At 38.1% G+C, this 22,371-nt stretch overlaps 1 protein-coding gene and 1 long non-coding RNA gene across 2 annotated transcripts; both read left to right on the top strand.

Annotated features, from left to right (window-relative positions):
* The first annotated feature begins 3,702 nt into the window (after window positions 1–3,702).
* On the top strand, window positions 3,703–5,660 carry LOC103545812 (growth-regulated protein homolog gamma-like). Its single transcript, XM_070614655.1, has 4 exons — window positions 3,703–4,212; window positions 4,308–4,431; window positions 4,539–4,622; window positions 4,942–5,660. Exons 1-4 carry the CDS (start codon window positions 4,113–4,115, stop codon window positions 4,955–4,957), a joined length of 324 nt encoding a protein of 107 aa, XP_070470756.1. The 5' UTR covers window positions 3,703–4,112; the 3' UTR covers window positions 4,958–5,660.
* Window positions 5,661–6,469: 809 nt separating this feature from the next.
* Window positions 6,470–15,927, top strand: LOC139082560 (uncharacterized). Its single transcript, XR_011538681.1, has 3 exons — window positions 6,470–6,627; window positions 14,489–14,600; window positions 14,752–15,927. It is a non-coding gene; the product is annotated as an uncharacterized lncRNA (long non-coding RNA).
* The last annotated feature ends 6,444 nt before the right edge of the window (window positions 15,928–22,371 follow it).

Raw genomic sequence — 22,371 nt, 5'->3', positions numbered from 1 at the left:
ACAAAGCTGCTTGCTGCAGTTCAAAAATTCCCTTCGGTCTCTCTCCAGCTCAGGCTGCTTTTCTCCGTGCTGGCTTCATTTCAGGCAAGCTCTCCTCAAGCATTGGCAAAGCCCCAAGCTTCTGTTCTACCAGATATAACTCAGCAGGAAGCAACGGCTTGTTTTTCCAACTATTTTCTGACAAAAAGGACTCCAGGGAATTTTTCTGACTTGGCCAGGCTTAGGTCACTTGCCCAACCCAAGAGTGGCTAGGGATTGGACTCAAACTGGAAAAATTGACCAATACTACTTTGGGTCATCAGCCCACTCCTGGAGCTTTGAAACAGAGTCACTCTGCCTGCATTGCCCAGACTGGGAGAAAGAAGAGACGGTTCCCAAAGGAAAACCAAGGTTCTGTAACCAGAAGAAGGAAGAGGAACTCAAGCCAGGCAGAAATGACAAATGTCCTAGAGACTGGACCAGGTGGATGACATTGACCTTGGACAAACTGTTCTGAACTGAAGAAGTGGATGGATCCAGGGATTGAATGCCACATTCAGGCATCTTCATTCTTCTTCCCTCAGAGCCAGAGACATTCTACCAGAAGCAGTGATTGTAATAAAATAGGGTTGGCAGTTGTGACAGCACAATTTCCCAAGGCCAGAATGGGGACTGCAGCACTGCACTGCCCATTCCTGCGGCTCCATTGTCTCAGGATGCAGCAGCAACTCTGAATTTTAAAGGCAGATTAGACTGTGTCAATCAAATCTGCAAGATGCAGTAAATACGGTAGCTCAAAATGGGATCTAGCAACCAACGCTTTTATTTTAGGGATGGCTCTATTTTAAGATTGGTAATTGCAATAGTTTAAAGTTCGGGCATACAAATCTGTCATTCAGCTCATAAAATGACTAATTAGCTAGGGAAGACACTTGTTAAAACAAGAAAGAATTGGATTATTTTAGTAGGCTTCGGAACACCACTGCTTTTTAAATTTTCTGAAAAATAAATATGAGGCTTTTAGGAATTATGAGAATTAATATATCATGAGGTAGGAAAACACCTTTCTTTTGTAAGATGTGTGTCAAGAAAGTCTTAGACATGAAGTTATAGATAATTCTACAAATATGAGGCTGCTTCTTGAAATGCTTCATCCTTTCGGCTCCTACTGTAAATTTTTTGATGCTCTATTCATTCACCTTGAGTGTTCGTTTACGCCAATACTTTGAGTTGGATCTGGAAAGCATTAGGGAAAACATTTTCTGTTTTCTTAAGTCATAAAAAGAGTAAAGTTCTGAGTAACCTCTTGATAATGCTGACGGCAAAATATTTCAGTTATTTAAACATGACGAAGTGCCCAAGCTGAGTCAGCAGAAAATTGTGACCTTTATTTCAGCAAATAAGTGCTGACTAAAATGCTCAGTTCCCCTTCTGGAAGCTCCCAGGGTGGAGTCTTCGTTCCCTCTGACCGGATTTGGGAGGTGAAGTCGACTGATTTGGAAAATCAGACAGACAGATGAATAGATATGGATTTTATTAAATTTAATTATATCATATTCATACCACAAAAGAAAACCCTTGCTGTTAGTGGAATAAAACACTAGAGACTTCTGAGTAGTTTGCTACTTCTACGCTTTAGAAAAGGTGAACTTGACCTATTCAAGCAGGAAGATAGCAAACATATTTAAACAAAACAAAACTGCCCTTCTGAAGTTGTCATTTGTCTCAGAAAAAAAAAATTATTGTGTAGTGGTTAAAGTTGCACTGCCTGGAACTCAAATTCTGAATTATATTAACTGCGAGACCTTGGCAAATTACTTAAATTCCCGGCCCGTGAGTTTCCTTGTGGAGAAAAAACCAGTAACCATTTCATGGGGCAGTTGAGCAGACTAAGTGGGTTTTATACATATATATGTCAGTTACTAGGGATGTTGAAGAAAAAGGAAAGATCTGCTAAGGTTTGCTCCTTGGACAAACATTAAAAAGTCTGAACAGCAATCTCTTCATGTTTTCTGTCTTTCATAAATTTTTTGTAATAAAAAGATATACATCTATAATGAGAAAAATAAAACTATATTTTTAACTTTCAAGGAATGGCTATTAGAGTAGATTTCTGAGCTACTGATTATTTCAAGAAAACACAGTATTTCCAACTAAGAATCCCAGAAAAACAAGCAGTGTCTATACAAATTCTCAACTACTACCGAGTTACTTGTATATTATAAACTTTAGGTCATCTTTCATTTCCTACTCCTTTTAAAGAAAAATTTTAATTCCTGTTCTTTTTCACAGGACTGTACTGATGAATACTGAAAAAAAAACTATAAAGACAAATCTTTATTTACAATATAGTCATTTATAATCTTTTCTAATAATTGAGATGGGACATCTTTACTTTTATTCACATTTTGTAGTAGAAAATACTAAAACTAGCTTTATAAAATTACCTGATAATTAAAATAGACAAAAATTCATTCTAAATTTTCTCTTGAGGAAAAAACTAATATAAACATTTTATATTGGAGGCGTTTTTGGTTTTTGTGGGGGTTTTTTGCAAAACTTCTTTTCTCTTTGTACAAGGATTTTTATCCCAGGTGAGTTTTAACTTAGTAATATGGAAAAAGCAATTTCTATTTTATTTATTTAAAAATTATTTATAGCATGTAATGTGTGCTGGTGTCTTACAAATGTTAACACATTTATCCATGATAACCTAATTGAAGTGGATACTACCGTTTATCTCCATTTTACAGATGAAAAACTAAGGCATAGACAGGTTAAATGTCACGTACCCACAACTGGCAGAGCTGAAATTCCTCCCCTGGCACATCTATAGGTTCCGCCCCAGCGCACACACCTTTCCACTGGTCCCCGCATACCTCTCGCTCGTCTGCATCCAGAGTCACACCTACACCATCTGAAACCTACACATAATCCAATAAAGGACATTAAAACTGACGGTGAAAAAATGAGCTACTGAATGACAAAGGCTCGAGTTAACAGCTTGAAATCTTTTATTAGAAATCAGTAGAAACAAAACATGATCGCAATTATTTCTCCAGAAAGGAAATCAAATCCCTAGAGGCAAGAAAGTCCATATAATATGGAAATGAATGAGATTTGTGTCCATTAAACAAGGAAGTGGGATTAGATTCGAGATCCAGCACTTTGACATGACACAGGAACACGCCTCTTTGCGGCTTAAATGAGCAAAGGGCGCTACTCCCACTAGCCATCAGATCTCATATGCCTATGACAATTTTTGTGCTTGGACAAAACTACAAACTGTAGACCCTGCGACTCAACGCAGCTTTCTCTCCCCTCAAAAACTCCAAAATGACCACCAGCCCCTTATTTCATGGATTAATCAACGCCCTCTACACCAAAAAGGTGGTACTCTGGATTTACTCGAGCTCTGGAAGTTCCAGAATTTCACAGAGGAAGTAAACTATGTAGGATTACGACACTTTATGCTAAATTAAACACAATTAAACTTTTGACTCTGGTCATCCCCTGCCCCTGTGAGATGACATAACACCAAATGTGAATTATTTGTTCTTGTGGAATACCAGGAACAAAGAGAACATTCTTATGTATAATCTAAGATGACTGATGTATTTTTAACAGAGTGTATCTATGCAGACGTAAACAAAATCATCTCATCGTCAGAAGATATTTACGCGTACGTAATAAGTGAAAAATCCGTTCTCCCCGCCTTTCCCCACCTCTTCCCCGCCTTAATTCCCCCAATGCTGATAAACTAACGTTCCTCAGGACGCATGTCTCCGTAACAAGTGACACCGCCTCTTGCAAGGCGACTCATTCTCCCTTTGGGGATTTGGGGAGGAGAAGTGAACAGTCCCGAGCCCGCGGAGTTAGAGTCACGCGATGAGGCGGCACCGGCGGGTCCCAGCACCCCGCCTCACCCAGGGGCGGGGCCGCGCTTCCTTCCGCACCCGGGGGAGACCGGGAGGTCCGGGAATTTCCCTGGCCCGGGGCTGTGAGCTCTCCCGCCGCGATCATGGATAAAAGGGGTGCGCCGGGCTCGGGGAGCCACAGAGCTCGCTCCGCCAGCAATCCCGCCAGCTCTCCTGCTCCAGGCCCCGCCGCCCCGACCGTCTGAGCTGAGCCCCATGGCCCGCGCCGCCACCGCCACCGCCTCCTGCGCTCCCCGGCTCCTCCGGGCCGCGCTGCTGCTCCTTCTCCTGGTCGCCGCCACCCGGCACGCGGCAGGTGAGACCTCGCGCCCTGGGGTTCCAAGGGCGGGACAGGGATCGGGCGGGCCCATCGGGAGACAGTCACGCTAACCGAGTCCGTTCTCCCTGCAGGGGCGCCCGTGGTCAGTGAACTGCGCTGCCAGTGCTTGCAGACCGTGCAGGGGATTCATCTCAAGAACATCCAGAGCGTGAAGGTGACGCCGGCGGGCTCCCACTGCGCCCAAACCGAAGTCATGTAAGTGCTGCCGCGCGCCGCCGCTGCTACCGTCCTTGTGACCTGTACCGTCCCGATGCCCCCAGCCCGACCTCCTACCTCACGTGCATTTTCCTTTCTCTCTGCAGAGCCACTCTCAAGAATGGACAGGAAACTTGTCTCAATCCTGAAGCCCCCATGGTTAAGAAAATGATCGAAAAGATGCTAAAGAAGTGAGTTTCCTGTAACCCCAGGGAAAGTACTTAATCACTGAATCGCAATAATATGGGGGAAATAATAATAACTACTTCACGGGGTTTGCTATGAGGCTTAAGGGATGTCATGCATGTACTTTTTGAGCATTATGCCCTGGCTTTTTGAAGCTAATAATACAGTTGTGACCACAGGCCCCTTATTCCTAATTAAACGGCATCAGGAGCCTGGCATTTTCTGCCACACAGGGCAGCAGTGGTATAAGTAGTACCATTAAATGCAGGGCTCTGCAGTCATTCTTTTTGAGTCCTGCTAACCGCAACCATTTTCTCATCACAGGGGCAGCGCCAACTAACCTGGAGAAAAGGAGGAAGTGTACTGGTTGCTGTTGGCAGCCTTAAAGAAGAGAAACAAATAGTTCTCGGGGTCACCTGGACTGTGTTTAATGTGTTTGTTTCTTATGAGAGTTCTTCTATTTATTTACATAAGTATTTATTTATTTATTTTTCAAAGCTTGTATATTAACATTCTAATATTTAAAGATTTGAATGTTTGCTGGTTCACTGTACTGTGTGAAAAGGTTATTTTCACGTTAAATCAAAGTTAGTTCACTCCTGACTATTAATTTGCAGATCATGCATTTTAAATGTTGAAGAACATTTATTAAACTAATATTTTGAGGGAGGGTTTGAGGGGGGAGACCACACTATATGTGCACTGTGATAAAGGCTGGGGATAAATAATGGGAGAGATCCAAGTAAATAGATCACTGTTCAGGTAGGGGAATGTATGTGTATATCTATTTTTGTACTGTTGAGAAGAACGTCAGTTGTTATTTATTGTAGCAATTTCAGTATGTGGTCAACATGTCTGATGTTGAAGCTTTAAAAACTACGATGTTCTAAATATCCCTTGGACATTTTATGTCTTCCTTGTAAGGCATAATGCCTTGTTTAGCGTTAATTATGCAGTATTTCTCTATGTCTTGAAATAGAGAAGTTTAAATATTTATTGATGTATTTTTACAAATACCATGAAAATAAAGCTTTTCACAAACATTTCTTGCTTAGGTTTGTTTTTTACTTTTTGACTTTTTGTTCATTCTGAATACCCCAGTGCTGTAAATTTGTAACAAACTGTAGATCATACTCATTTAAGACCTGTCACTAGCTGGCACTCCTCTTTGTTTCGCTGATATTCATGAAGGCATCTTTGACGCTTTTTCAAAGTCCTTGTAGGCCCCCACCCTGAATCCCTATTTTGCATAAAATATTCATTTTGTTCCAATATACCAACCTGTTATTCAATTGTAGCTCCTTAAAATTTTTCAAATGTTCATACATATTTTAAAAAGAGCTCTCATTGAAATTATTTTGTTAAATGGTTTTCCAAACAATTATGCATTTTTTTGCCACTTAATGAAGTTGGGAAGTATATTGTAGTAAAGTGGATTCTTCCTCAGAACTCAAACAATTTGTACAATGGGGGGAAAAAAGAAAAGAAAAATTGAGTGGCTGAGTGCTGCATCTGTGTAAAGGTTTCACTGAGAAGTGCTTCATTTTCTAACCTTCATGGAGAGATAACAATCACCAAGTGTAATGCTGTTTCAATGCCTCACAGGTAGGGTGACAGTTTAAATGTTTTTGAGCCCATAAAATTGAATTTATCCATTGCCCCAGGATGACAGGAGCATGTCCAGCTTTCTCAATAGAAACAAAGGCTGTCATCTCATGATAAAGCTCTGAGTCACCTGGAAAGGAACACACTCCAAATCTGAAAAGAAGGAAAGATTGTGCACATGTGGGGAGGGCCAGCTAGGGTGTGTGCTTGGCTCTGATTCAGGACCTTTTCCTGGGCTCTTTTACAGCCCTCAGCAGGAGGAGGAAGGTGGGTACACGCCCGGGCTTGTTCTGAGCAACTGGGTAACTGCAGACAAGAAACACTCTGAGCCTCCACATCCTTCCCTGAAAATCAAGTACAATAGTGTCTTCATAATTCCAATGGCACGTGCTCAGAATGAATGAGGTAAGATGTCACAAGGTTATTTCACATATGAAGTATATGGGGTAACTATTTGGGTTCAAAAGTAATTTGACTTGAACTAAAGAAGCCTAACTTATCGGCTATCAAACATGCACTATGCATCTGCTTTAACCTTTAAAGAATGCATTCTCTTAAAATAAAAATGCATACTTCCCCTCCTTCGTCCTGTTAGTCCCTTTCCCAACATCAGGGTCATGTTAACCTGCTAATTTGCAACTGACTACCTCTTTGAAACTTTGATGAACATGTATCCTGGGTATGTTTAATGGATGTTCTTTGTTCTAGAAACGTATAAGACTGTACTGGAAACCATGCTTTTCTGGAATGCTTTCTTCCTTTCAGGAAAAGCCCTTCTCGGATTACAGTCCTCACTTTGGCTTAAGTAAAGCTCACCTTATCTCTCTTGTATGTAGAATGGTTATTGGTTACTTTACATTGACATTTATGGTGTGGTAGGCAGAATTTCAGAGAAACCCACTGGAGACCACCTGGAATCTGCTTTGAACCAGGGCTTGGTACTAGGTGGGCCCATTGATTCCCTCCAGCTTCACAGCATTCTTCAGGTGCCTCTGTGAGTTTCTCCTGAAACCAGGACCTTCTTATTTAAGTTGTACGTCCGAACTTTTACTTGAGCTGTGCCAAGTCTTAAGACTAGGTGTCTTCAGGGGTACTGGTACATATCCTAGGTAAGAGGAAGCTAGGGGGAATTTTCTAGGCCAGGAAAGCCCAGGGGGAACTTTAGAGTAAACAGGGGAGGCTGACCTTTTTAATTTGGCTTTACATTGGAAAGAATTGTGTCTATAAAGTCTGAACGAATTGTTTAATAGCAAAATGAGAAACTGAAAACTCATTCAGTTCAAAGAGAAGGGACACCAGTTCCTCTCAACCATAAAGTGTTCTCAGGCACCTGAGAACCTCGTGGGAGTGTCTGAAGTTGAGCCTCACGATGCGCAGCAGTCCCATAGGGGATTCCATCATGATCATTTGCTTTCAGTAATTGACAGGTTGTCCAGGGATGCACACCTGAGGACCTGAGGATCGGTTGTCCATGTGCTCTGAGCCCCCATGGTAGTTTTAGAACGCCAATGGGAGAAACCAAGACATGCAAGAGAATGTTCATGACCTTTTCTGAGGAAGATTAGCCTTGAGCTAACATCTGCTGCCAATCCTCCTCTTTTTGCTGAGGCAGACTCCTCTGAGCTAATGTCCATGCCCATCCTCCTCTACTTTATATGTAGGACACCTGCCTGCCACAGCATGGCTTGCCACGTGGTGCTGTGTCCACACCTGGGATTTGAACGGGTGAACCCCGGGCTGCTGAAGCAGAACATGCGAACTTAACTGCTGCACCACCGGGCCAGCCCCTGCTCACGACCTTTTTAAGGGAGTGACACTCACAACCAGCACCCTTCTGACCCGCTACACAGTCCTTAGAAATTGTTCAGACTTTATAGTAAAACTAAATTACAAGAAAATAGGAAATCACACTTCTAAAAGCTGACCAGTTCCTGAATTGGCAGGCTCCCCCTGGAACTCTGACTGGCTTCACATGCAATACATATGCAGTGATACTTGCAAGTGCTTAACAAAATGGGGATAACTGTAAATGGTTGGATCTTTGGATAAAGATAACCTGGGATAATTTAAAATTACAGTGGCAATTGTGGGGCTCCTTTGAGCCTCTAAAACTTGTAGATTGGCCATTAGAAGGAACATTCAAATTAGGTAAGATCATTTAAGAAGTGCACTTATTAAGTCAGGCTACCTTCCAAGGAGGACCCAATATGAGCTCCACTCAGTGTGAACAAGACTCTGAGAGATTTTCTGAGAAACTGCTACCCTCAAACAATCAAGGGGAAACTAAAATTAAAAAATTAATGGAGTTGTTTAATGCTGCCAGAAATAGTTACTGCTTGTCCCAGCTGAAACCTGACAAGATATTTGACAAGATTTAGTAACACGATCAGAAATTTAGCCAAATTGGAAGCTGATATTCAAAGCCTGATAAGATTTTGTTTTCTTCATAAATTAAGATATAACTATGTACCCAGAGGGAATAATGTAATTGGATGAGTGTGTTGGTCCTTTGATAAGCAACTAACCTCCCTGTTTCTCTCAAGAAACTTGTGACCTTTCTGGGAGCTATTATCTAGACCATCTCAGATTCCTAAGACTGGAAGAAAAAAAAGATAGAAGTTTTGGAGATGCAGACTGCTATGAAAGCACCCTTGCCCAAAATTCTAAGGAAAATTTTGAAAACAGAGGCTATAAAATCTTTGTTGCATCTGTCTGTTGTTTATGTGTGTGCCATATATATGTTATATATGTCATACTTTTCTAGTTCCAGATACTGATTCTAATTACCATCTATAATTCTATAATTTCTAAAAGAGTTCCATTCAATTGGCTAAAAGTAAGCACTTATATAGCTGTAATAGAAATTGACCCAAAAATCTTTGGTAAATGAAATCTTATTTAAGTTTGTTGGTTTGATTGCAATAAGCATGTCTTCAGAATTATCAGGATTGGTTATGAGGTAGACATGCAACCTTCATTCTACTTGGGGTTATTAATCAAATAAGCTGATGTTATCTCTGTTCCAAAATTTGTCAGCAAAAATAACTTAAAATGATAGCTGCTTTTGTCTAATGTGTCATGCAGTTTTTGTGGGTGATCTAACCAGAATTTGTGAGAGGAAATGATTTAGGTAGATGTAAATGGGACAAGAGTTTACACATAAACTTTTAGAGATAATTACATTTTATGGCATGTGTACTTAAAATAGCTGCTAAAATCTCTTTGGTAACTTAAAACTTTAGAGTATTGCTAGGTCAAATTAAATGATGGAAAATTCATTGAATATCTAGATTATTTCCAAATAAGATAAAATAAAGAACCATTAACTGCTTAACAAGTTTAAGTTTACCACTTTTGTCTTCTTATTACAGAGAAAATTAAGATGTTTGGATCTATTAGTAAACGTGTCTTATGATTTACTGAAAGATTGTACTATGGAGTAGCATATGTTTTTAGAAATTATGAAAAGTATTTATAAATTTGCCAAGTCACAGAATACTAATATAAAAGGCAGTCCATAATTGTTTACTTCTTTATTTTTCGCTAGTAATTAAGGTTTCTAAGGGTTAAAAATTCTAATTAATATATGTAATTAAAACTGCTAAAATAATAATGAAAGTATATTAATATGCAAGGAAAATAAAATGTGTTTTCAGTAAAATATATATATTTTTATATGGAATTTATGATATATATGAAATGGAAATGCATTTTGTCAAAAAAAAGGAAAAGCATAGGACAAAATCTGAATGTCAAAAGAAAGATATAGGAAAGGGAATCTTGAGAGAAGAGTTTTATGAATGGTTTCAAGTTGGCTAAGATCGGAATAAATTAATTAAGTAAATGAGTTTTAGTATCAAAAGTAAGCTAGTGCAAAATTAGAATTTGATTTTCTCTCTCTTAAAAAGACAGTTTCCAGGGACTTCTCAAAGAATTTTTCTCTCTTCCTATAAAGAGGAAGATACTAAACTAATTAGATTTATTTGGTAGTTAAATTGCATGGGAAGCATTGTCAAGTAAATGATGATAAACCTTTTTAGGTTTTATTATGTGGCTAAACACTACTCATTATCTTAACCCTGCAACCTTGCTTCTAGTACTGCAGGGGGAAAATGACTACAGCTGTGTTTTATTATTTAGAATGGTTTACAGATGGGTATTACTTCAAAGATAGGGAGGGACATTATGGGACTGAGTATCCTGTCCAGCCTCAAGAATGTCCACTGCTTTCTGTTAACTCTACTAACCAAGTGAAAGATTTTCTTCGATAGGCTCAAGAAATCAGAGAAAAAGAGAAACAAATATGGCAAGAGAAAGGAGGAATTTTTGACATAACTATGCAGATGCGATTCGGGCCAGATAATAAACCATAGTGCTTATTGGAGCACAATTGCCACTGTGCCAGCATATACATCAATTAACCCATTGAGCACCTGAAAAGATGATTTTATGGGGAAAGCAATATGTTTGGAAACTTTCTCCCACAGTGGCTCATAAAGCATATGCTCATTGTACTATATGTCCAAAATATTATCCTGTGAAAACAGTTCATGGGTCGCAAGGTTACTTTCCTCTTCTTAAGGGACCCTTTGAGGGTCAAATACCACCGTCTTAAGGATATAAATATCTTAGTAATGATCTGTGTATTCTCACATTGAGTTGAGGATTATTGATCAAAAGGGGAAAAATGTTGAAATAATGAAGATCAATAGTATATATGGGAGTAAATGAGGAAGCCATTTGGTTTAAAACTTATTTGACCTGACCTTGTCTTTCCAGAAAGGCCTGACATGGACTGTTGAACATGCATCATACATCTGCTTTAAACACAATGTATTAAAGCCAAGAACGATGCCCTTAAAGATAGGGATGTTGCCTTTCCCCATAAAAGGATTTCTTTAAGGATAAGCATTTCTTCCCAGAAACTAAGGATTAATTACCAACCTGCTCTAGCTCATCTCATGACCGCTGACCTGCTGTATTCACCTTGTGACCACTGACCTGCTGTGCCAGTAAACATCTCATGACTGTAGTAAGAGAGATTTCTGTCATAAGTGACGTATGTTCCTTGTCCTAAGACAGTATGTACCCACTCTGTATACCCTGCTTCTTTGGAGTTCTTCCTTCTTTGTGAAGGTCACTTCCAGGCTATAGTTCTCAAAGATAGCTCATATAATACACTCACCCCAATTTTGATTTATAGACTGATTATGGATTATTTGCAGTGATAATTCTGTACCTCATGGCCATCTTCTTCCATCTTCAAAGCTATCAGCATAGCCTCTTCCTATCTCTTTCTTTCTCTCCTTCTGCTTTGTCACATCACTTTCTGTCTGAGTCTGACTCCTTCTGTATCCCTTTCATAAGAATCTTTGTGATTTTATAAGGCCTATTCAAGATAATCTGGACAATCTTCCCATTGCAAGACGCTAAGTTAGTCACATCTGTAAAGATCCTTTTACAATGTTAGGTAACATATTCACAAGTTCTGAGGATAAAGACAAGGACATCTTTGGGGAACCATTATCCAGGCTTCTACATGAGATTTAAATTTCAGTGTTCAAAGCATTTTCATTAGGCTAATGAAACGTACATACTATAGAAGGAGAGTTGGAGATTGTGGGAGGAACCAAATGGTACCAACACTGGATGAAATTCAATATATATGACCACGGTTAATGTTCCTAAGTTAAATAAAAGCAGATTTAGGTACTTTCTCTACACTGCTACTAGAAATCTTCAAAGTAAACCAAAATGTATTTATTACATAACTGGGGGGAAGACATGAATACATGAATGACCGGAAGAGTAAGAGGAAGTTTTGGGTCTGCATTTATCATTGGTCCTCTGGCTTGCTCTCGTAGATTTCAATGCATTCCTGGAAAAGCAGAAACGGCAAGAATGGGTATCACGTTAAGTTGTCTGTGAGACTTTAGAGTACAAGGCAGCAGTCCATTGGGAACATCAAGGTAGGAAGTGGAGGACAGGGCTATTTGAGAGGATGGTCACAGGTTAATGAGGGCAGGAAAGTGTTCTCTGTGTTAGCAAATAAGTCTTGGAACAATGTGACAAAGTATGACCATACAACTTTGAGAAGCTGTCAGGGAGAAAAAATTTTTCCTCTACCCTTATAGGTTCTTTGGATAGCCTAATAATTAAATTGACATAAGACAGATTAACAGGAGAGAAACAAATTCAATTCATACATATAGAAGTCTCACAGATATGGGACCCCAAAGAAATGACCAAAACAGGCAGCTTAGACAAGGAAACAATAAATTTGTGAAAAACTGACAAGACAAAGAAACTTAGACTTAGGTACCAATTAGCAAAGAAACTAAACAGAGTTGTTTGCATAGCCTTCATGGCCCTGAATTCCCTGTCCCTGGGGTTAAGGATGTCTCTCTACCTCCTGGTGTAGGGAGGGTACCTTTCACATGAGACATTTATTTCCTGTTTTCAGGAGAACATAGAGGAAGGTCAGAGTGTTCTTCTTGTACCAGCTGTTTCTTAAGTAACTTTAATTCAAAATAATCAATATGCCAAAGTAGCCTATTTTGGGGTGGCCTGCCCTGAGCCTCATCAAAGCCATCAAGAAATAATAATGGCAGCAGTGCCTGAGGTTTCCTTGACAAACAAGCCAGAGCAGAAGAAAAGGAATGATGTATGATCCTGCTCTGTTTATTTATTTGAGAGTTCTTTTAAGATATCCTCTAGAGACTTCCAGAAATTGACAGGATGTGAGAGAGAGGAGAGATAGACATTCTGTAATAGCAAGACAGAGCAATGTTTTCTCTGCTGGAACAGAAAAATTTTAAGGTAAGAGTTCTGTTTTATCCTAAGTTTCCCATAAAGCAGAGCCTGAGGCAAAGGCCTTTGTGCTAGCACTTTAAATCCATCAGCCCACATCCAAGACCTTATCTTCACCTGTGTGTGTGGAACCCCTTTGGAAACATTTTATGTTCTGCCTTCAGAGGTATAGTGACAGCTGGCTGGGATTGTACCGTTTACTTTTAGTAGTCCTATGAAAAGAAAATGAGATGGTATTATGGGCAGTTGTGAACAGATTAAATGGACCTGGACCGATAGCAGCAAGTTAGAGCTCAGAGAAGTCTGCCCAATGGGTCACAAAACGTATCAGTGCACAGAACCACCTAACTCAGTGTCCTCATAGAGCTATCTAAATACCAAACAAGAAAGAGAAACAAGGTTTTTGAACATCAGTTCACTTCGCATGACCATCAGAGAGGCCTGTGCATTGACTCTGCCTCCAGTATTGTCTTTGAACACATTGTGTAACCACCATTTCCCCCTGCTTCTCAGGATTCTTCTACAGATCCCACACTATGAGCCACTGCAGTGTGGGCTAAAGGAAAGTTATTTGGGGGCACCCTGCTATTACTGCTGCCATTACTGGCTCCTGGTGGCTTTGATGGGGCTCAGGGTAGGCCACTCCAAAATATGCCACTTTGACATATAGAATATTTTAAATTAAAGTTGGGCATTGTGGCCAAACACACTTAAAAGAAAAAGAAAATCTCTTCCTCTTTTTGTTACTTTGCCAAAGTACTTACCTCTTCTGTGTTTCGGTATCCTCATTCGTAAGATAAAAACAGTCCATGTAGTGTTGTCAGGTTTCAAGATAATACAACAGAAGTACATAGAATAGTACTGGCATAAAGCAATACTCAACAAATGGTTGTTACTATTAGCACAGTGTATGATGTCTATGTCAGAATAAATAATTATTTTGAAGAGGGAAGGATGAGATACAGTTCAAAATGGAGAACTTAGTGTAACTTACAAACTTGTATAGCTCCCAGATCAGCTGGAAGATCATGGTAATATAATTGGGTATTTTAAAAACCTGAGAATTTGGGGCCTGGCCCATGGCTTAGTGGTTAAGTTCAGCACACTCTGCTTCGGCAGCCTTGGTTCGCAAGTTCAGATCCCGAACGTGGACCTACACCACTAGTCAGCCATGCTGTGGTGGCGACCCACATAAAAAGTAAAGGAGGATTGGCATAGATTTTAGCTCAGGGGTAATCTTCCTCAGCAAAAAAGCAAACCAAAAAAACCCCTGATATTTTGACCACTTAGAGTATTAAGAGCCTAGAATTCTTCACAAATTAAATATACTATCAATCTGGCATTGAGTCAAAGTGATATCGACTCTGATATCAGTTTCCCCACATTAAACCCAGCATATACGGTGTTAAAACCAAAACACTCATTCCCTGCTTACTCTCTGGCTTCCTGGCTCCAGAATCCACTATCCTCCATGGAGACAGACACCGTCAAGGACAAGCACCTGGATTATCTCCTCCTCACAAAGAGATACAGACTGGAGGGAAAGCTGCTGACCAGCAAGGCCATATGCCCCTAAAAGTAAACGGTACAATCCCAGCCAGCTGTCACTATACCTCTGAAGGCAGAACATAAAATGTTTCCAAAGGGGTTCCACACACACAGGTGAAGATAAGGTCTTGGATGTGGGCTGATGGATTTAAAGTGCTGCTGACCAGGAAGGCCCCTCCCCTACCTAAAACCCCAAATAAAAACCCTTCCTTTTAGCTTTCCGGGGAGTTTGGGACTTCAGCGTTAGCTGCCCTCTCTCCTTGCTCAGCGCTGTGCAAAAATAAAATTCTCACTTTCTTCCACCACACCCAGTGTCAGAGACTGGCTTGCTGTGCAACGGGTGAGCGAACTCTCTTCAGGTTTGGTAACAAAATGTCTCAAATTAGAGATCCGTGTTTAAAAGTGAATATCCCTGGAAATCTAACCATGATCACTTTGACAAATTCCAGAATAACTAATTTTAATTCTGTTAAATCCTAAACTATAATTTCAGGTTAGAAACTGCTCCTTTCTTTTGATTCTTCAAACGTTTTTTATTATGTTTGTTATAGATTTCCTTATTATCATCATCGTGGCCTCAAATACTGACAACACACAATTTGATCACCTCCACTTGGTACACAGTGAAATGAGACTCAAGGAGATAAGATTGTGTCTGAACAGTGTTTCTAATTCATTGTGGCACTTTTTGCCTGGTGTAAAGGCCAAGAACCCAGCAATCAATTGAAGGTTGCAAAGTCATTCAATCTTATTGCATGTTGAGACTTTTCCCTCATGTGCCATTCCCTGTCACAAAGCTGCACTTCTTGGAGCGTGAGTCTGTCTACAACATTTACCAGCTTTTTCTCTGTACACTGAGCTTTTATTCATCTTTATAGATACAATTCAATGGTATCTCCCTTTGTGAAGGCAAATGAGATATTCTGATTATTGAGGTTATGTGTACAGTGACACTGTATCAATAATTGTATTAATTATTCAGTTAAAGTGTTTGATTTGTTGATTCAGAAAAAACATGCTAATACTACTCTTGACAGGACAAGAATTATTAATTTATCAATAGATGGCAGATTCCATCAAGAAATTAAATATGATCGTGCAAATGGACATAAAAAGCAAAGATAACATGAAAGCATATTAATTTCCTGTTCTGCACAAACATGGTTTTTGAAAAGATGCACAGACTTTCTCGTGACAATATACTTAAAATAATCATCAAGTGAAAATGGTGTTGGATTCTCTAAAGTTGCATATTTCCACCCCGAGGAATAATAAGGAAAAAAGTTCATATCTCTGTTAACAGATCTATTAAATTCTGTACTTTCCATCCCTCCCAAATAAAACAAACTGGAAAAATAAATTCTATACTTCCTTATTGGCCAGTAACTGACAAATGCCTCTTTGATAAACTTCCTTCATTCTTCAACAAGGAGGGAACAAGCAATAGAAACTAATATCGAGATTGCGCTATGTAAAGAACACTGTGTTGAATCAAAATTTGAAATCAGAGATGCCTACTGAGACTGCACAAACATTTTTATCTTTTCCTTTTAGCCATTGGAAATTTTCATGAAAGAGAAACTAGATCTAAAGAGATTTTATTTTGGCTTTAAGCAGAACAAAAATTGTAAAATATCTAAAATTAAACTAGGGCATACATTCAGATTGTCAAGTGTTGAAGAACTCCATGTCGAGGCAGAACAAAATCTATTTAATGACCTTGAAATACTGACTACAATGTTTTGTACTTCTCTTTTAGGGATGACAGTAGTAATATTACTGCAAATCAATCTAGGATGTTTATTTAATGTTGGTTAGCAGATGGAATTATATATTCAACGGAGATCTCACATCTAACTATCATATTAACAGATTTTCACTGAGTTAACCAGTTTATTTTATGCTTATATAGGCTTTCCTGATGCAATAAAGACCTCAAGGAATGGATTTTTGGTCTAGTATGTCTAACACAGTTCCATAGCAGCAGGTCAATAATGCACGTTTATTTTGATATTGGCAAATAATTGGTCTTTCATAAATTTTCCTTAATTATTTCTATCAGTGTTGAATTGTTAATCCAATATTGTGGCCTGTGACATTGATTTAAAATATTAAACTAAGAGTAAGGAAGTATGGGTGTCTCTATCTTCACTCTAGGTTTTGCTGTACTTATCTCACATAGCTGATGCCGTGAGAGCCAAGACTTGCAATACCAGTGTATTCAGACATTCACGTTTATTTTTATTTCTCCTAAACTTATTGAAAATATCCAGTTGATACCTGAAGCTTCTTGCTGTAGCTGAAAAGAAATCATGTAAGCAGGAATCATGGGGGCAGAAATACGAGCCTCTGATAGTGGAATTTTCAGAGCTGAAATGCTTACAAAATGTACTAGACTGAGACTACAGGAGACCAAGACTTTGGGCATGCCAGGGAGGAAGAAACTTTTCCTCCCCCTCTTCTAGGTTCTTCTGGCTGGTGTAAGAATTAAGTGGACATGAGACAGATTAACAGGAGAAAAACTAACAGAAGTTCAATAGCATGTTTATCTCCTGTATACATGGGAGAGACCCAGGAAAACTGAGTAACTTGCCAAAATGGTTGAAGCCACGACCTTAAATACCATCTTCAGCTAAAGATAAAAAAGATTTGGGGGATGGGGAGAGTCAGTTATGGAAGGTTATCAGGAAAAGCACAGTAAACCCTTAAGGGTAAGGCTGTTATGCAGACTTAAGTCCTTGCCTTCTGCATTAAGACTTTCTAGAGACAAGGTCATCCCTCTCTTCCTGGTACAGCATGGGAAACACCCTTACAGATGGAGATTTTCTTTACACATATAAGTGTCTCTTATAAAAAGGTAACTTCTACTTGGTTTTCTGCAGTTTTTTAAAAATAATCAGGCTAAAATAAACCTTATGCCAAAGAGACATATTTTAGGGTGGCAAATTCTGCTCCTCTACAGGCATTATTCATATATGGTACAGGAAACAACTGCTCAGTCTTCAAGGTCCCATTCTAGAAACTGCCATATACCTTCTCAAAAAAAAAAAAAAAACCTCCCAAATACAGACATAGCAACATGAGTAAGGTGTGAACTGGAATGTGTAGATTTAATTTTGATGTCAAAGAATATCCACAATAAGCAAAGATACATGGTCAGCAATAATGAGACATGGATAATTCTGGGTTATTTGGAAGTCTCTTACATACTCGAATAGAGGACATTCAAAAGATGCAATATGACTTAGCAGATTTAAAAATCTTTTTAAATTGCACAATACAGTGTATGTTATAGATATAAAAGATTGTACAACAAATATTTTACAAAAACATACGTATATATGTTTTATGTATACAATATAAAAGGTTGTACAATATATGTATGCATATGTATATTATAAGTGTGTGTGTACATACATACATACATGTACAGCTTTAGGAGCAGTAACAAACTTAACTATGCTCACTTCCAGGTCCAAGACACGGAACATTATCAGGATACAGAAAGCACTCTTTATACTCCTCTCAAATCTCGTTCCTCTCCTTCCTTGTCACTCTTCCTCACACACATACCCCTTAACTTTATCTTAACTCAGTGTCAATTTGTCACTTATCCTTATAAATATACCACCTATGAATGAAATGCTAAACAATTAATTCTTTAGTTCTGTTGATTTTTGAACATTGAATAAATGAGATGATGTATAAATATGACTTAATTCTCTCATTCAACAATAAGTTTGTGAGTTTAATCTAGGCAGATTCATTTTTACAGATGACTGCCATTGCATTTTATGCTAACACTGACATTTATTTTGTGGTCCACGGTTGGGTGGAACTTTGGGTTGCTTACAGTTTTGCTATTATGAACGATGCAGCTCTCAACATTTTTGTACTGGTCTCCGGCTATATGTGTAAAAGATACTCCAGGATGTATATGTAGGAGGGGAATTATTGAGTCATGGGGTATACACATCTTCAACTTCACCAAATAATACTGTTTTCCAAATGGTTGTACTGATTTATTCCACCCACAAGCAATTCATGAAAGTTCCTCTTTCTCCACCTACTGGTCAACACTTGGAATTGTCCGACTTTTTAAATTGTTGCCAAATTACTATATAATGGAATCTTATTGTGGTTTTAATTTGCATTTCCCTTGTTACAAATAATATCTTTCTCATGCTTATGAGCCATTTCTATTTGATCCTCTGTGAAATTTTATTTCTTTTGCACATTTGTTCTGTTATGCTATTTGCTATTTCATCAGTGTTTTTAAAAACATACATTTTGCATACCAATCATTTGCCATTTATATATGTGACAAAAATTTGTATCTGCAGTGTTTTTTAAAATAAGCTTTTTGTAATGTAACTTTTTTATGGCTACTCTATTCTCAAAATCATAAAAATATTCTTTTATATTGCCTTCTAAAAATTGGATACTTTTGTCTTTTACTTTTAGAACCCAAAATTCATTTTTCTCTACAGTGTGAGGTTGAAATTCAATTTTATTTTTCATATACGGATAATCAATTGTCCCAGCATCATTTATTTAAAAAACCCATCATTTTCCAATCTCTGCCATAAATCAAGATAATGTTATATGTACAGGTTTGTTTCTGGGCTCCAATTTTTTCTTCATTGGTCAATATGTTTATCTCTATACCAGCGCCATACCATCTTAATTATTATAGCATTATAAAAAATTCTTGATAAGTAGAAAGGCAAGTTCCCCAACATTACTCTTCTTCTTCAGCAATGTCTTAGCTCTTCTCAGACCTTAGAATCAGCTTGTCAATATGAGAATTTGGGGCAAAAGTGCATTGAATTTATAAATCAGTTTGAGTAGGGGTGGTTGATGCATCTTTAAAATAGTAAATCTTCCATTTTTTGCACTTCACATAGTCTATAAATTGAGGTCCTGAAATAACATTTAAATTTTTTTCTTCTTGCTCCTTATTTAACTTATGTCTAGAGACTTTTTATCTGAATGCTATCATAAAGGGTATCTTTAAAACTGCTTTTCTGATTTTTGTATATTATTTTTGTATCCATTAATCTTCTAATTATGCATCTGTAAACTGTTTTGCATTTTCTACATAGTCAATTATGTCATCTGCTACTAATGTCAGTTTTGTTTTTCCATTTATAATTTTTTATGTCTTTTTCTAGCCTTATTGCACTGGTTAAAACTTTCAGTAAAACTTGAATGAAAATGATGATAGCAGGTACTCTTGTTTTGTTCTCAACAAACCTCTTAAATATTTCACCACTAAGTATAGGATCTAGTGTAGATGTTTTATAGCTTTATGAGGTTAAAGATTTCATCTTAATTTCTCAATCAATTTTTTAAGTTAAATTTAATTAATAATATCTAAATTAATAATTTCTTTCTAAATCACAAGTGAATATTGAATTACATTATTTTTAAATCCTGGAATTTCCACACAGAGTAGAAACTATGGTGAAATGGTCATGTCTGAACCTAGCGAACTTCTGAGGAATCCTGCAGATACAGGTAGAGCCCTGTGGTCTGTGAAGAGCAGTTGAAAACTTCAGAATTAATATAAATGGGAACTTAAATAGGCACACAGAACACATTCCTTGTGATTTGGACAACTATGCTCTCCCTACTCAATAATAAATGAGATCTTAAGCAGATGTTAAAAGGAGAAGAAACAAACAAACAAAAATAGACCAAAAAGACTGCCAGAGATATAACGCTGAACAATATACGGTAAATATTCTATGGTGGCAGCTTGGGAGATACATGTGTAGATTAACAAACAACATAGAGACTTGTACATAGAATTACATGTATTATGGACATATTACAGACATAGTTATAAATGCTTTCTGATTAGTTTATTGTTGAAAAGGTCCTTTCTTACATTTTAACTGACATTATTCATAGTTAATGGTGGAAAATTTTGGTAGTACACACAGAACATTGCATACTAAATATGTGGTTACTGTATTATCTGAGACAAATTTGTTTTGAAATACATATATTTTGTAGTTGTTTTTAAAAACCCAATAAATAACATTAAATCACTTCAGAATTTATGAACCATTTTTTCTAAAGGTAGTACTCCCATTTTTACCAATCCAAATTTTCTCCTTTCTGAGTCACATTGAATGATGGAAAATCAATTTGCTTGGCTCCTGAGGATGGTATGGCCAATGATCTTAAAAAGGTTAAAGACAGATAGAACACATGGCAAGGTGTCTTGAAGCAAACACTTTTCTTCTCAAGTAGATTGATATTTAAACAAAAGTCCTGCCATAGTTTTGAATGAATTGCGACTATACCTTTTATGTAATGTGGCATGATCTGTTACAATTATTCCTACTAAACATGTAAATGAATAAAATGGCTATCAGTTGTCTTATGCAGATCAAAACATAGGTATATTAGCTAAGAGAAATTTTGAGCAAAATTCCCCTGTACCTTTGGGGGAAATCTTTTAACTCCAACACACTGTTGCTAGAAGTTCAACTTCAAGCCCAGTTGACAGGTCATTGGGTGGAAATGGGATAATGAGAGCCAACTCTGAGACAAGGATTGAAGAGCAAGTATGCATTTGGGAGGCGGCTGGAAGGCCAGCAGAGAAGTGCACAGAGACAATATCAAGATGGGAACACCACCAATAAAAGGTGTACTGTTAAGCCAGCTGCCACACTAGGACATCAACTGAGCTCCTGCAGCAAGTTCTGCTGGAGGAAGATCTGACTGATGCACCTCCATGGCCATCAGAGACAACAAGCCTCAGATTCAGGAATCCCAACAAATCACAAGCAAGACAAACAAAATAATTCCACACCTTGCCACCTCATAAGAAAACAGTATACAGAGGACAAAGAGGAGATCTTATAATAAATTAGTGTAATAAATCTTCTATGCGTCAACGCTCCATGGAAGAGGCATAGACAGACTAGTTCATCCAGTCTCCGGATAGTATGTGACACAATTCACCCAGCTGCTAAGTCCATTATAAACTGAACTGATCTGGATCTGGGTTTTGTTTCATTTTGTTTTTGTAAAATAAACACAACTATTGCGGCTTTTCAGAGCTCACTTTCTATTTAGTGAGTAGTAAGCAAGTTTACAAAAGAAAACTAATCATCAAAATTTTGTTTTGTGTTAGTCACAAAATCCGTTTTGAGGTGATTTCTACATTTCTGTAGGACTAGTAGTGGAACGAAGGGTTGGTAGATTGTCCAATGAGTTATTTGACTAAGTTTGGCTTCCTCACTTTTGTGGCCTAATTCTGTATTCCTAATGACTCTCCTTCTGACATTCTCACCTTGATTTTTCTATTTAAGCTCAAGCAAATATTCACTCTGTTACCTAGACCCACTGAGAAATATTATGCCTGTATTACCTTTGGTAATGGCCTTCTCATTATATGGTGTTGTACACAATTAATAGTTTAAATGCAAGTTCTGGTGCAGACATGCTCAATTCACGTATCAGACAATTATTAGTTTTGTGACCTTGAGCAAATTACTTAACTGCTTACAATTTAGATTTCCTCACTTCACTCCTATGAAACCCTATGCTCTAGTTGTATCAAATTACCTCTTGGTTCTCTGAAAATACCATTTTTTGTTTTGGCTCAGGGTCGTACAGATGCCGTTCCCTCTAACTGGAACATTTTTCTTCTTCTCCGCATCTCCCAGCCCATTCATTTGCTTAATTTTTACTTATTCTTTAGCTCTTAGTTTACAAATCACCTCCTCCAGGAGGCTTTTCCTGAGTCCTCTAAGTATTAAGTAGCTAATGTGT

Source organism: Equus przewalskii, chromosome 3 (genome assembly GCF_037783145.1).
Source record: "Equus przewalskii isolate Varuska chromosome 3, EquPr2, whole genome shotgun sequence".
Classification (NCBI taxonomy): Eukaryota; Metazoa; Chordata; class Mammalia; order Perissodactyla; family Equidae; genus Equus; species Equus przewalskii.
Note: the sequence above shows the minus strand (reverse complement) of the source record. Positions and strands in the feature narration are given on the sequence as shown.

What these genes read in the sequence shown, in the direction of transcription:
- LOC103545812 (XM_070614655.1), top strand. Translation starts at nt 4,113, where the DNA reads ATGGCCCGCGCCGCCACCGCCACCGCCTCCTGCGCTCCCCGGCTCCTC. An exon ending in CGCCACCCGGCACGCGGCAG is followed by an intron (nt 4,213 to 4,307) that starts GTGAGACCTCGC and finishes TTCTCCCTGCAG; the next exon opens with GGGCGCCCGTGGTCAGTGAA. An exon ending in TGCGCCCAAACCGAAGTCAT is followed by an intron (nt 4,432 to 4,538) that starts GTAAGTGCTGCC and finishes TTCTCTCTGCAG; the next exon opens with AGCCACTCTCAAGAATGGAC.